This window comes from Salvelinus sp. IW2-2015, linkage group LG17 (assembly GCF_002910315.2).
Source record: "Salvelinus sp. IW2-2015 linkage group LG17, ASM291031v2, whole genome shotgun sequence".
Classification (NCBI taxonomy): domain Eukaryota; kingdom Metazoa; phylum Chordata; class Actinopteri; order Salmoniformes; family Salmonidae; genus Salvelinus; species Salvelinus sp. IW2-2015.
Genome location: NC_036857.1, coordinates 1,683,907 through 1,696,764, shown reverse-complemented (window position 1 = coordinate 1,696,764; position 12,858 = coordinate 1,683,907). Strand labels below are relative to the sequence as shown.

Sequence of the window (12,858 nt, the reverse complement as noted above, 5' to 3'; positions counted from 1 at the left end):
AGGTTGAACAGTATGTTACACAATTACATAGGATGTGTTTGGTTATATATTTATGATTACAAACTATTTTAAGTTTGAAATGATAGAACAATAAGATTCAAAAGCATCTGAGACACAGATGGCCTACTGACTGGTTGTTAATGAATCTGGTATGAAGATTGTTGGCCTCGGACGCTGATAATTCACTGTGCTGTTTATTGTCCCTTGCCCAGGTGTCACAGTTGATCTCGGTTCCTTCCGCAATGGATCGCTTGTAGTAAACACAAGTTTCGCTGTTTGCGTACATATTTCATACTTATTAACTACAGTTTCCTTGATTGCGATATCCTCAATGAATAGCCAGTATCACTATTGCACTGTCACATAATAATAATTCAGGGTTACTTCCAAGTACTAACTTATCTTTATCAATCAGCACTCGTCAATAATGAGATGCTTTCAAGACTAGACATGAAAAGGATGACAATAGTACCAATCTTTAGTTTCCCAAGTGCAGATAAAGAAGAATACAATTTGCTTGTTTTCTTCAGCCTGGTTAGACAAGGGGTCACTAATCAACCGTACAAACTCAGTCCCCCACACTGTGTAGCAGTAACCACAACACTGCTTGTCGCTGTGGGTGCCATCACAGCGTTTAGCCAACGTCTATCCATTTAAAAGTGCACCTTTGCAGAGCTATATATATGTGTTTGATATATATTGTCCCTGCGCAAGGGACAATAAACAGCATAGTGATTTATCAGTGGCCTAGGCCAACATGCACATTACCAGTCGAGTTTGGACACGCCTACTCAGTCAAGAGTTTTTCTTTATTTTAACTATTTTCTACATTGCAGTATATTTGATAGCTCTTGGCATTCTCTCAACCAGCTTCACCTGGAATGCTTTTCCAACAGCACCATGCTGGTTGTGTGCCTTGAATTCTATATAAATCACTTAGTGTCACCAGCAAAGCACTATCACACCACCTCGTCCTCCTTGCTTCACGGTGGGAACCACACATGCGGAGATCATCCGTTCACCTACTCTGCGTCTCACAAAGACATGGTGGGTTGGAACCAAATATCTCACATTTTGGACTCATCAGATCAAAAGACAGATTTCCATGTCTAATGTCCATTGCTCGTGTTTCTTGGACCAAGCAATTCTCTAATTCTTATTGGTGTACTTTAGTAGTGGTTTCTTTGCAACAATTCGACCAGGAAGGCATTACATTAAAAATGTGAATCTGCTGGTCCACTGCTGCTGTGTTAGTATAGGTGACACACTACAGGCACACCCACAGATGCATATCAAACATTCTCACTGACGCACAGATTGTACTCATCTTTTACATTAACAAGCCAAGGACACATAATCATCATTAACGCTCTGGGCTTCTAGACACCCCGATAGTGATGCACAGGTTGACTCAGAACGGGGTTAGGGTTATTCAATATTGTGTGGCTGAAGGACTGGTGGGTGGCTGGCTGGTTGAATAAAGAGAAACAATACCTAATGTAAAATATACTGTCTCTGTAAAATGTATGTAGGTTCAGAACTTTTGTGAAACAGCACAGTTAAAAAAATATATGGCAAATAGAAATGAAAGTGGATGTTTTTCAGAGAGAGATGGTAGGGGGGGGTTGAGGGGAGCTGAAGGATGCCATTTTAAAAACAAACAAGATCATTATTGTAAAATACATTGTGTCCGTAAAATGCATATAGTATGTAGAAACCTAAGTGTTGTTGTCCATTAGTTTACTCCAATTAGGGGAGGGGTGAAAGGGTTAGGGGAAAATATATATAAAAAAATAMATATATTTAAAAAAATATTTATATATTTACAACGACAAAAATATATGGAGGGTTGTATGATGCAGACAATTACATTGATGGAAGCTACAATCTATCTGCAATATTAAAGCTGATCTACCCCCTAAAGGAAAAAAGATACCTTAAAAATCCATATGTATCTTTCTTATGCAATTTATATCTATAAGCTACGTTGAGCTTTTCTTAAATTATTTTAGCCTGTCTGCTATTAGTGCATAGGCCTAAGCTTTAAGTCTTAACTGTACCCGTGCCAAATAGAGTACACAGCCAATCGCCAAATAATGCTTTTGGGAATGGGCAGGCAAGGTTAACCTCAATCCACGGAGGCAAAAAGGTCATTGTCGAAGTTTACTTCAACAAGACAAAAGCTGCTGAAGGAGAGGTGACAATGAATAGAATGGAGMACCAGAAAGGTCATGTTTGGTAAAGGTCAGGTGAAGTGGTTTTAAAGAGGATGATAGCGGTGGTATGTTGTTATGTATGATGATTGTTAAGCGCTGTACACATTTGACAGTAACAAGACAGGACTTCAAATAGGCCTATTTCACGTCAAGGGAACTGTAGCCTTCTGTTTAAATTGGTTAAATGGAACGTGAAATCTGAACACTGACTGTAGGTCTATAACCTCTCACAGAGCCATAATATTAACTCCTGCAGAATTAACKATTTCTTGATCCACTAAATGTAGGCAAAATTTGCACTTGGGAACAGGAGTGGAGAAATATGATTTCTTTCTTTCTGCATCTTGAGAGAACGCAGTGCTCATGTAGAGGTGCTGTCTTCATCATAAAAGCTGCATTTCAACCACACAAATTATGCATCGAAGCCGAACTTAAATCTTATCAGAAACACCTTGGGTCATTTTCACAATTGTCTATTTCCTTGCAACRGGTCAAACTGATGTCATTTGTACATTTRTTTTTTTTTTTTTGTACAGAAAATCTTCCCCCCCTTTTTTTGTGTGTTATTGTATTTTCTCCTCGGTCCCTATACCTCTTTGCTCTGCTAAAGATGACAGAGAGCTTTACCTATGTCAACTAGATAGATTGATAGAATAAATGCTTCTATTACATTATTCTGTTGATCAATGGTTTGTTTAGTCTTCTAYGGCAACGTATAATGACAGAAGAGAAGCTGCATGAATCTGATTATAGACAAGTTGACTAACAAATAGCCTACAGAAATGTTGGAAATTACAAGCAGAAACATATCTAAATGAGGCAAAAAAAACATCCTGCACCCACGGTCAAAAAATCGTTCTGCCGTCTCTGACTGTAGCCTACAGCGCATTTTCTATATTAGCGGGTTAGGGTCGAGTGCAGGCCTCAGATTTTCACATCTAGTCGGGTGGTTGCGGATGAACAAACAGTTGACCAGCACACCTCTAGTCCCCAACTACATTCAGCTGCGGACATTTTTTTTCTTGCGCAGATGGGCGGGGGGGGGGGGGCAGTGTGTAACATAATTATAAATAATTTGTACACTGCTAATTGACTGCAAGAAGCCCAAACAGATAGTATTTGACAAAAACAGAATCAATTCAAACCTTGATTACATGGGGATGCGATCACATACGGTTTGTTTCTCTATTTATGCGTGGGAATACTTGGGAACAGATTTCCTAAATTAAAATCACTGAGCTGATTTCGTGGGGATTTTAGTCATGTCTGACAATGAAATTTCAACAAAAACATGTTTGTGGCTGAGAACTTAGGGGGGACAAATAAAATCTCCTGCCTGTTTGTGAATTCTGCTCTGTCACATAGCAGTCGTGAGTTAATTGCTTTAGAGCGGTGTGCTCTGGAAGACGAGGCCTACTGCTTAAACAAACAGGCAATTTGCCTATGTCAACCACTGTGTAATGTCTTTCTGGTTTGTTGTTAACTGTTTGCTGCTAAATTCTTCCTACAAACACCAAGGTCATTATCATTTCTCCAATGCAAAGTGTGTGTCACATTTCTCTGTCTCTCTGTCTGTGCGTTCTCCTGTGTGTCCCAGTTTGGAGCTGAATTCCGCCGGTTCTCCCTGGACCGGTCTAAGCCGGGCCGGTTTGATGAGTTCTATAGGCTCCTACAGCACATGCACCGGATCCCAAACGTGGACCTGCTGGTGGGCTACGCTGACGTCCACGGTGACCTGCTGCCAATCAACAACGATGACAACTACCGCAAAGCCATCTCTGTGGCTGACCCCGTGCTACGCCTCTTCCTGCAGAGGAAAGGTACAACCTAACCTCAGGGCAATTTGTATAATTTTGGATGTTTTAATTTTTATCCCTCCATTTTAGTATGATATCTTCATACTATCATCTTCATGATATCTTCATACTGTTGTTAATTGATCAACGTACATTTTATTGGTTGAGTACACATTTTGCAGGGAAATGCTTATGTTTCTAGCGCCAACAGTGCAGTAATCCTCCGTATGGATAATGTGGTCAGACTGAAAGGTAAGGAAGGATACATGGGTCCTGATACAAAAATACAAACGCAACATGTGAAGTGTAGACCACGTGTATGGTGTTGTGTAGGTGAGCAGTTTGCTGATGTCAACATTGTGAACAGAATGCCCCAAGGTCGCGGTGGGGTGGACAACAAATACATTTGCATTTTAATCAATGGCAATTTCCATGCACAGAGATAGCGTGACGAGATCTTGAGGCCCATTGTCGTGCCATTCATCCATGGTCATCACCTCATGTTCCAGCATAATAATACACCTCCCCATGTCGCAAACATCTGTACACAATTCCTGGAAGCTGAAAATGTCCCAGTTTCTTCCATGGCCTGCATACTAACCAGACATGTAACCCATTAAGCATGTTTGGGATGCTCTGGATCTACGTGTACGAAAGCGTGTTCCGGTTCCCGCCAATATCCAGCAACTTCGCACAGCCAATCGCACAACTTTTTATTTAATTTTTTATTTATTGTAAAAGCTATCTGTGTCCAACACATGCATATGTGTTCCCAGTCAGGTGAAATCCATAGATTAGGGCCTAAGGAATTTATTTCATTTGACCGATTTCCTTTAATTGTAACTCAGTAAAAATCTCTTGAAATGGTTGCGTTCATATTTTTGGTTCAGTATAGATACCTTGGCCCTGATACCTTACAGGAACGATATGTTTCAGTTTCACACGATTCGGTTTGATTTAGAGAACGAATTGATGCGATATGACACGTTTCAATGCGTTAACATTTGTTGCATAAACGCATTKATTTTTCCGTTCTAAATTAAAATCTGCTGCTGATGGAGGTCAAGGTGATTGTAGTGGATTTCTCAATTGCTTAGTTACACAGGTGTTCATGTGATTTAGCTTGTTTTTATTTATACCATTTTTCAGTCACATGGAAGATTCTAGGCGTGTGTAATTCCAGTTTTTCCTCCATTTCCTAAACTATCTCTGAGGTTTCCTTCTTTTCCAAGTGTCCTATTCCACCCTCTATATGGTCATTGCCTTCTGCTATTGTAATAGCCTATACTTTCTGGATTGTTTAAGTATGACAACAGGCCTATTTACAGAACACATATCAAGTTACTACCTAGATCGTGTTCGGACTGCACAGGGAGTATTAGATTTAGCCTACTGTCTCACTGCGGTACTGTAGCATCCTAGACATAGTTGATAGTCGTTGAGCAGTGATTTTAGCCTTAGTTGTGTGATCCCGTTCAGTAATTTTTTGTTTATAATTTCTGTTTTTAGCGTTGGTGTTGGTCTTCGTAGTCTTTTTTTTGCTGTTGTCATAATTGAGTGTAGGGATGTAGACGGATGATGGAATATCCGGATATCCAAACGGAAATTAGTATTTGATTACTTGAGTGAGTGTTCGTTATTGGAAACGATTTTTAACAAATTTTCCATGTGACATTTTTACCTACAAGAATATACCATAACATTTGAAATTCTTAGTTGAATAAAACAAAGTCTTCTGTAACGTTGCGTCCAGCTACTGCTGCACTATTTCTGCACATATCAATGGTAATGTCTTCGAGMACCCAGTTTAACGTTGATAGGCCATTGTGGAGTGAATTTACAAAGGGTTTAATTTGACACGTACAATCTGATTTATCAATAACTCTGCCATCTCTTAACAAATTCCTTAGCTTTTCTCAAATTAAGAGATACACCATGGGCCTGTATTAGAGGTTGACCGATTATGATTTTTCAACGCCGATACCGAATAATCGGCCGATTTTAAAATAAAAAATAAAAACATTTATCAAATAAATAAATCAAATAAATTTGATTTATTTGTAATAATGACAATTACAACAATACTGAATGAACACTTATTTTAACTTAATATAATACATCAATAAAATCAATTTAGCCTCAAATAAATAATGAAACATGTTCAATTTGGTTTAAATAATGCAAAAACAAAGTGTTGGAGAAGAAAGTAAAAGTGCTATGTGAGAAAGCTAACGTTTAAGTTCCTTGCTCAGAACATGAGAACATATGAAAGATGGTGGTTCCTTTTAACATGAGTCTTCAATATTCCCAGGTAAGAAGTTTTAGGTTGTAGTTATTATAGGACTATTTCTCTCTACATGATTTGTATTTCATATACCTTTGACTATTGGATGTTCTTATAGGCACTTTAGTATTGCCAGTGTAACCGTATAGCTTCCGTCCCTCTCCTCGCTCTTACCTGGGCTTGAACCAGGAACACATCGACAACAGCCACCCTCGAAGCAGCGTTACCCATCGCTCCATAAAAGCCGCTGCCCTTGCAGAGCAAGGGGAATAATTACTCCAAGTCTCAGAGCGAGTGATGTTTGAAACGCTATTAGCGCGCATCCCGCTAACTAGCTAGCCATTTCACATTGGTTACACCAGCCTAATCTCGGGAGTTGATAGGCTTGGAGTCATAAACAGCGCAATGCTTTAAGCATTGCGAAGAGCTGCTGGCAAAACGCACGAAAGTGCTGTTTGTATGAATGCTTACGAGCATGCTGGTGCCTACCATCACTGTCACACTGCTCTATCAAACCATAGACTTAATTATAACATAATAACACACAGTAATACGAGCCTTAGGTCATTAATATGGTCGAATCCGGAAACTATCATCTCAAACAAAACGTTTATTCTTTCAGTGAAATACGGAACCGTTCCGTATTTTATCTAACGGGTGGCATCCATAAGTCTAAATATCCCTGTTACATTGCACAACCTTCAATGTTATGTCATAATTACGTAAAWTTCTGGCAAATTAGTTTGCAACGAGCCAGGGGGCCAAAACTGTTGCATATACCCTGACTGCGTGCAATGAACGCGAGAGGAGTGACACAATTTCACCTGGTTAATATTGCCTGCTAACCTGGATTTCTTTTAGCTAAATATGCAGGTTTAAAAATATATACTTCTGTGTATTGATTTTAAGAAAGGCATTGATGTTTATGGTTATGTACAGTCGTACAACGATTGTGCTTTTTTCGCAAATGCGCTTTTGTTAAATCATCCCCCGTTTGGCGACGTTGGCTGTCTTTGTTAGGAAGAAATAGTCTTCACACAGTTCGCAACGAGCCAGGCGGCCCAAACTGCTGCATATACCCTGACTCTGTTGCAAGAGAAGTTACACATTTTTCCTAGTTAAAAAAAAATTCATGTTAGCAGGCAATATTAACTAAATATGCAGGTTTAAAAATATATACTTGTGTATTGATTTTAAGAAAGGCATTGATGTTTATGGTTAGGTACATGTTGGAGCAACGACAGTCCTTTTTCGCAAATGAGCACCGCATCGATTATATGGAACGCAGGACACGCTAGATAAATTAGCAATATCATCAACCATGTGTAGTTAACTAGTGATTATGATTGATTGATTGTTTTTTATAACTTTAATGCTAGCTAGCAACTTACCTTAGCTTCTTACTGCATTCGCGTAACAGGCGGGCTCCTCGTGGAGTGCAATGTAAAGTAGGTGGTTAGAGCGTTGGACTAGTTAACCGTAAGGTTGCAAGATTGAATCCCCGAGCTGACAAGGTAAAAATCTGTCCTTCTGCCCCTGAACAAGGCAGTTAACCCACCGTTCCTAGGCCGTCATTGAAAATAAGAATTTGTTCTTAACTGACTTGCCTAGTTAAATAAAGGTGTAAAAAAAAAAATGGGCCAAATCGGTCTCCAAAAATACAGATTTCCGATTGTTATGAAAACTTGAAATAGCCCCTAATTAATCGGCCATTCCGATTAGCCTGTATGCCTACAATTTGGTGTTATTTTGAAGCGGACGGATATGAGGGTTTAATTGAGACTGCTTATAACATTGGCCAATTGTTGCCATTATTTTTTACCAAGTTACTCACGTCACAGCCTCTAGTTTGTGTGCCAAATTAGAAAAGAAGTAACCAATCTATGCTTGTTATTTGACCAAGTTATTTGACCAACCAAATATATAAATACTAATTCGGACAATAACAATATTTATTTTAGAGTATCTTGAATATCTGAAAAAATGGCATGACATTATTTGAATAGTTAAATAGTTTCAAATGCCCCGTTCCTTATTAAATGTTTAGTGTGATCTGTTGAATCCAAAGGCACTGGGCTGTTGTCTGTGAGTCTAAGCTGTCTTGCTGTGCCGTATGACCTATAGATGCTAAGCCACTTTGTCAGGAGGGGATTACAGTGGTCTCTGTTACCGTGTAGGCCCTGGGTTTCAATTACACGCTAGTCACTAACGTCATGCTGGGTCTCTGTGTAACACCGTTTAGGCCCTGGGTATTCCACTACTTACACGCCTAGTCCCACCTTAGCCGTCATGCCTGTGATGGTCCTCATAGTTCTATCACACGGTGTACTGTACCGCGTGAGACGTATTCAATTACACGCGCTCGACACTAACGTCATGCTGGGTCTCTGTGTAACACCGTTTAGGCCCTGCGTTTCATTACACGCTAGGACACTAACGTTCATGCTATCGCGCTCTTCTGTGTAGGACCATCAAAACCCCCCCCGCCAACCAACAACCGCACCCTTGGTCTCTTTTTAGGGGGGGGCCCCCCCTTTGGGTTTGTTTTTTTCCTCTGTCACATTATCTACAACGCTAGGACACTACGTCATTGCTGGTCTCTGATGTACACCGATTGCTAGACCCTGCGTTTCAATTACCACGTTAGAGCACCTAAACTCCTCGCCTGGCGTCTCTGTTGCCAGGAACACCGTGTAGCCCCTTGCAGTTTCAATTACACGCCAGACACTAACGTCATGCTGGGTCTCTGTGTAACACCGTGTAGGCCCTGTGTTTCAATTACACGCTAGTCACTAACGTCATGCTGGTCTCTGTGTAACACCGTTTAGGCCCTGGGTTTCAATTACACGCTAGACACTAACGTCATGCTGGGTCTCTGTGTAACACCGTGTAGACCCTGCGTTTCAATTACACGCTAGTCACTAACGTCATGCTGGGTCTCTGTGTAACACCGTGTAGGCCCTGGGTTTCAATTACACGCTAGTCACTAACGTCATGCTGGTCTCTGTGTAACACCGTGTAGACCCTGCGTTTCAATTACACGCTAGACACTAACGTCATGCTGGGTCTCTGTGTAACACCGTTTAGGCCCTTGGTTTCAATTACACGCTAGACACTAACGTCATGCTGGGTCTCTGTGGCTGCAGCCCCCCCCCCCCAACCACACACACACTTTACATTTTTACCCGCTACCTTTCCCCAACAGTGTCGGGAGCAGTTAGCTCTAACTGCCTAGCCTTAGGGACTTGTCTTGATTTGGGTTCACATATTGTCTCCTTGTACTAATGGGTTATGGAGAGTTAGGCTAAATGGTGTCAGGGTTCTTCCTCTGGGCTAAGTCTGTTTTTAAAATGTAAAAACCAGCTTGTCCCTGTCTTTACTTCCTATCTGTTGTGTTCTGCAGATTTGTGTCTAGATTTTATACGTTTGTTTGAGAGGTGAAGAACGCTATATGTGTTTAACAATAATGTTTTCCCTCCAGCCATGGCTGACATTGTCCCTGTGGAAGTAGGCCTTAAGTTATCTTTCTCCATGGGCAGATTTGAAGAATACAGTTGTCATGGTATTGCTGTGTGGAATGCTTTACTGATAAGCTGTTGATGTGGAATATTGTACATCTTCTGTGGACTGTGTATGGACTTAATACGTTGGCAACGCACTTCTGCTAAACACGCAGTGGTATTCACATAATCTGAATGAAACATGTTCTTTGTGTACACGTGCCCCTTCTGTGGGTTTTATGATGTGGGAAAGATTTGTTTTTGGACAAGATAGTTGTCATTGCTGATGGTAATGTATGACTAGAGCTGTGACGAGCTGTGGAATTTTGAATGCAAGTTATTGGTCAGCCAAATGACTGCGGTCACCAATATAATCGTTTGAAGAGTTAATTTTTTATATAGTTTATTTTTAAGATGCACAGTTTTCTCCTCTGCTCCTGACTGCATGTTCTGCTGCTGCAGGAAGGGGGAAGTTGCCCAGGCAACCAGCATCGTTTGCTACAACACCTTGCTTGTTTCAGCAAAGGGCGTCAAGTTTCACGTTGTAAATAGTCCACGTTACCACTGAAACGCACGGCCGTCCCATCTTCAGTCACTTGTTCGTTCCAAAAAATAAATACGTTTATTTTATTGAAGGTGTTCCCCCATTATTGTCGGTTACACGATTCTACAGTAATTATGCCAGTCCTATGTTTGACAGCATTCCTGGGCAGTGTTGTCTTGTGTTTGTGAGAGAGAGAGAGAGTGAATCACTAGGTCATTTCTCTATCAATAGCTTGTCACACTGAAATCATTTGGACACAAACACAATGTCTGGACGGCTGCAGGGCAGTGCCACCAGTCCTACGCCTGTTTACCTGTTACCATGGTAGCCCTGAAGAGGCCCATTGGTTTAATGGGTATTGTTTAGGGCTGATGGGAGCTGCAAAGCCTGCGGGGTGAAATACCCTCCCCCCACACACACAATAGTTTTAAAACTTTTTTGTTTTATCATTTTGTGTTTTGAGGTTTACTCAATGTGTGAACTTTAAGGGTTATGAATGATGCACTGTGTTTTTCCTTCGCATGACAACTTGGTTGCTGTTTGCAAAGTCCAGTTGTCTATCTGCTGCATCTGGTCCCAGTGCAGTATGCTCTAAATTCATTCGTTGTTTTTGTTTAGTTGTACTGAATGGGACGAGCACAAGAGCATTGTGCCTTTTCCCGTACCTCCCCCATGCCCCACAGGCACACGGGTTCTGCTGAGGTCAGTGTAACACGCTGTTTATTGTGGTCAGCCAGAGAATGAGAGCTGTTCTCATCAATTCTACTCCTCTCAGGTACAGCGGGTAAGGCGTGTTGTCACGTGGATGGTGTGGTGTACAGGTGACGTGTGTTGGACAAGTGGAACACAGGGTTTGTCAAAAGAGAATTCCGTTGTGGTGTGACATCATCTTAATCGGTATCTGTCATACAGAGCAGAACACTCCTCCCTGCCTTCACCTCCTGTCCTCGCAGCATGAGACTGTCCAGGTTTTCATACTGATTGAACCCAGTCGTTATTCAGGGAATCTGGGTGGGTGTGTTTTGTTGATCTAATGATGTCATCACCGTCATAGTTTCAGTTGTGAAAAGCACAAGTGTTTTTATGAGGGCGAATAGAATTAGTAACCGTGCCTCATAAAGGGAGAACAGCACCACATAGGGTTTTAGTAAGCCATCCTCTCTACCCACACAGTCAAGCAATCGTTTGAAGCACGATAACTGTGGGTTTTAAGAGTGACCGAGTAGACGGCATGATATGGAGGCAGGGAGACGTAACGGAAGAGAGTGAAGAATGCAGAGTGAGGCCCTAGATGGGGGATGGGGAGCTGGAAGAAGGGGCTTCATTGAGTGGAATGTGGCTAGCCTCTGATCACCACTGCTGGGTAGATTAAACTGGACAGTAGGCCATACACAACACTGGAGCCATGGGCCAGAAGTTAGCTGGGCTGCCCCGCCAGGGACGGAGAGAGGGAACTAGTGCTGACCTACTGAGGGCCAGTGGAGAGGGGGAAAACCGCAGGGGAGAGGGAGATAAAGGGAGGGAGGGAGAGAGAGTGAACTAGTGCTGACCTACTGAGGGCCAGTGGAGAGGGGGAAGACAGCAGGAAGGAGGGAGGGAACGGGAAACAAAATGCCAAAGGGACGTACAGGTAGTATTGTTTACCATGTTGGTCAAAGGGCAATGCCTTTATGCATTGTACTGCTGTAACTTAGTGATGAGAGATGTCCTCCTAGCTGACATTCTCGCTGTAGGGCTGGGCCTTATCCTCATCGTGATATGAATGTTGGAAATATGATTTCATTTCCTGATATTGACACTATTTCTCCACATACTGCAGACTACCATGGTGAAGTTAAGTTTGGAGCTAATCTTATCAAATGGAGGCTGTTGATGTGCCACATGACCATGTCAATTAGCATTTATCTATATGAATAAGGTGTATTCCTAATTGACATGGTCATCATATTGTTATCCAGGATGTGACAGGGATATTTGTCTCCATCGCCCAGCTATAAATAGGCAGACGGTGCAGTATAAAATGTTCATGTGATTTATACACTAACCTGTCCGTCAGAGCCCAGATCAAAGTGACAACTGGGCTCCCTGTCTCTGCAGAACCCCAGGAGGATGAGCGATGTCGTGAGGGAGACCGAGGTGTTCTGAGCCAGGCTGCATCACCAGTAAAGTCTTTGTTCAGGAGAATGAGCGACAGGGTTGCCCGGATAGGGAAGGGAATTACTAGCCCACGTGCCTGCTCCTCCCCCCCTTCCTCCCCTCTGTCTTCCCCCTCCTTACCCCTCGCCTTGGAGGCTGCGTGTACAGGCCGCAGCAGGAAGCTGAAATTCAGCACAGGCATGGCCCAGCAGCAGCAGCAGCATCATCATCAGTCCCCATCAGACAGCAGAGAGAGACAGGGCAGAGAGAACCAAGCCAGTCTGGATGAAAGGGGACAGAGGGCGAAGCAGAGACTGCAAGAGGCAGGGCGAGACTGAGGGAAGGACAGAGAGAGAGGGGCAGTGGGGTGGAGAGAGAGGGG

At 42.1% G+C, this 12,858-nt stretch overlaps 1 protein-coding gene across 2 annotated transcripts in view; it reads left to right on the top strand.

Moving 5' to 3' along the window:
• The window catches only part of LOC111976949 (partitioning defective 6 homolog beta), a 29,828-nt gene that overhangs the window by 873 nt on the left and 16,097 nt on the right, over positions 1-12,858 (top strand). For both annotated transcript variants that reach the window (XM_024006141.2, XM_070447803.1), the window contains one exon: positions 3,814-4,036. In XM_024006141.2, coding sequence (XP_023861909.1) covers positions 3,814-4,036 — 223 coding nt within the window. The remainder of the gene's footprint in view (positions 1-3,813; positions 4,037-12,858) is intronic.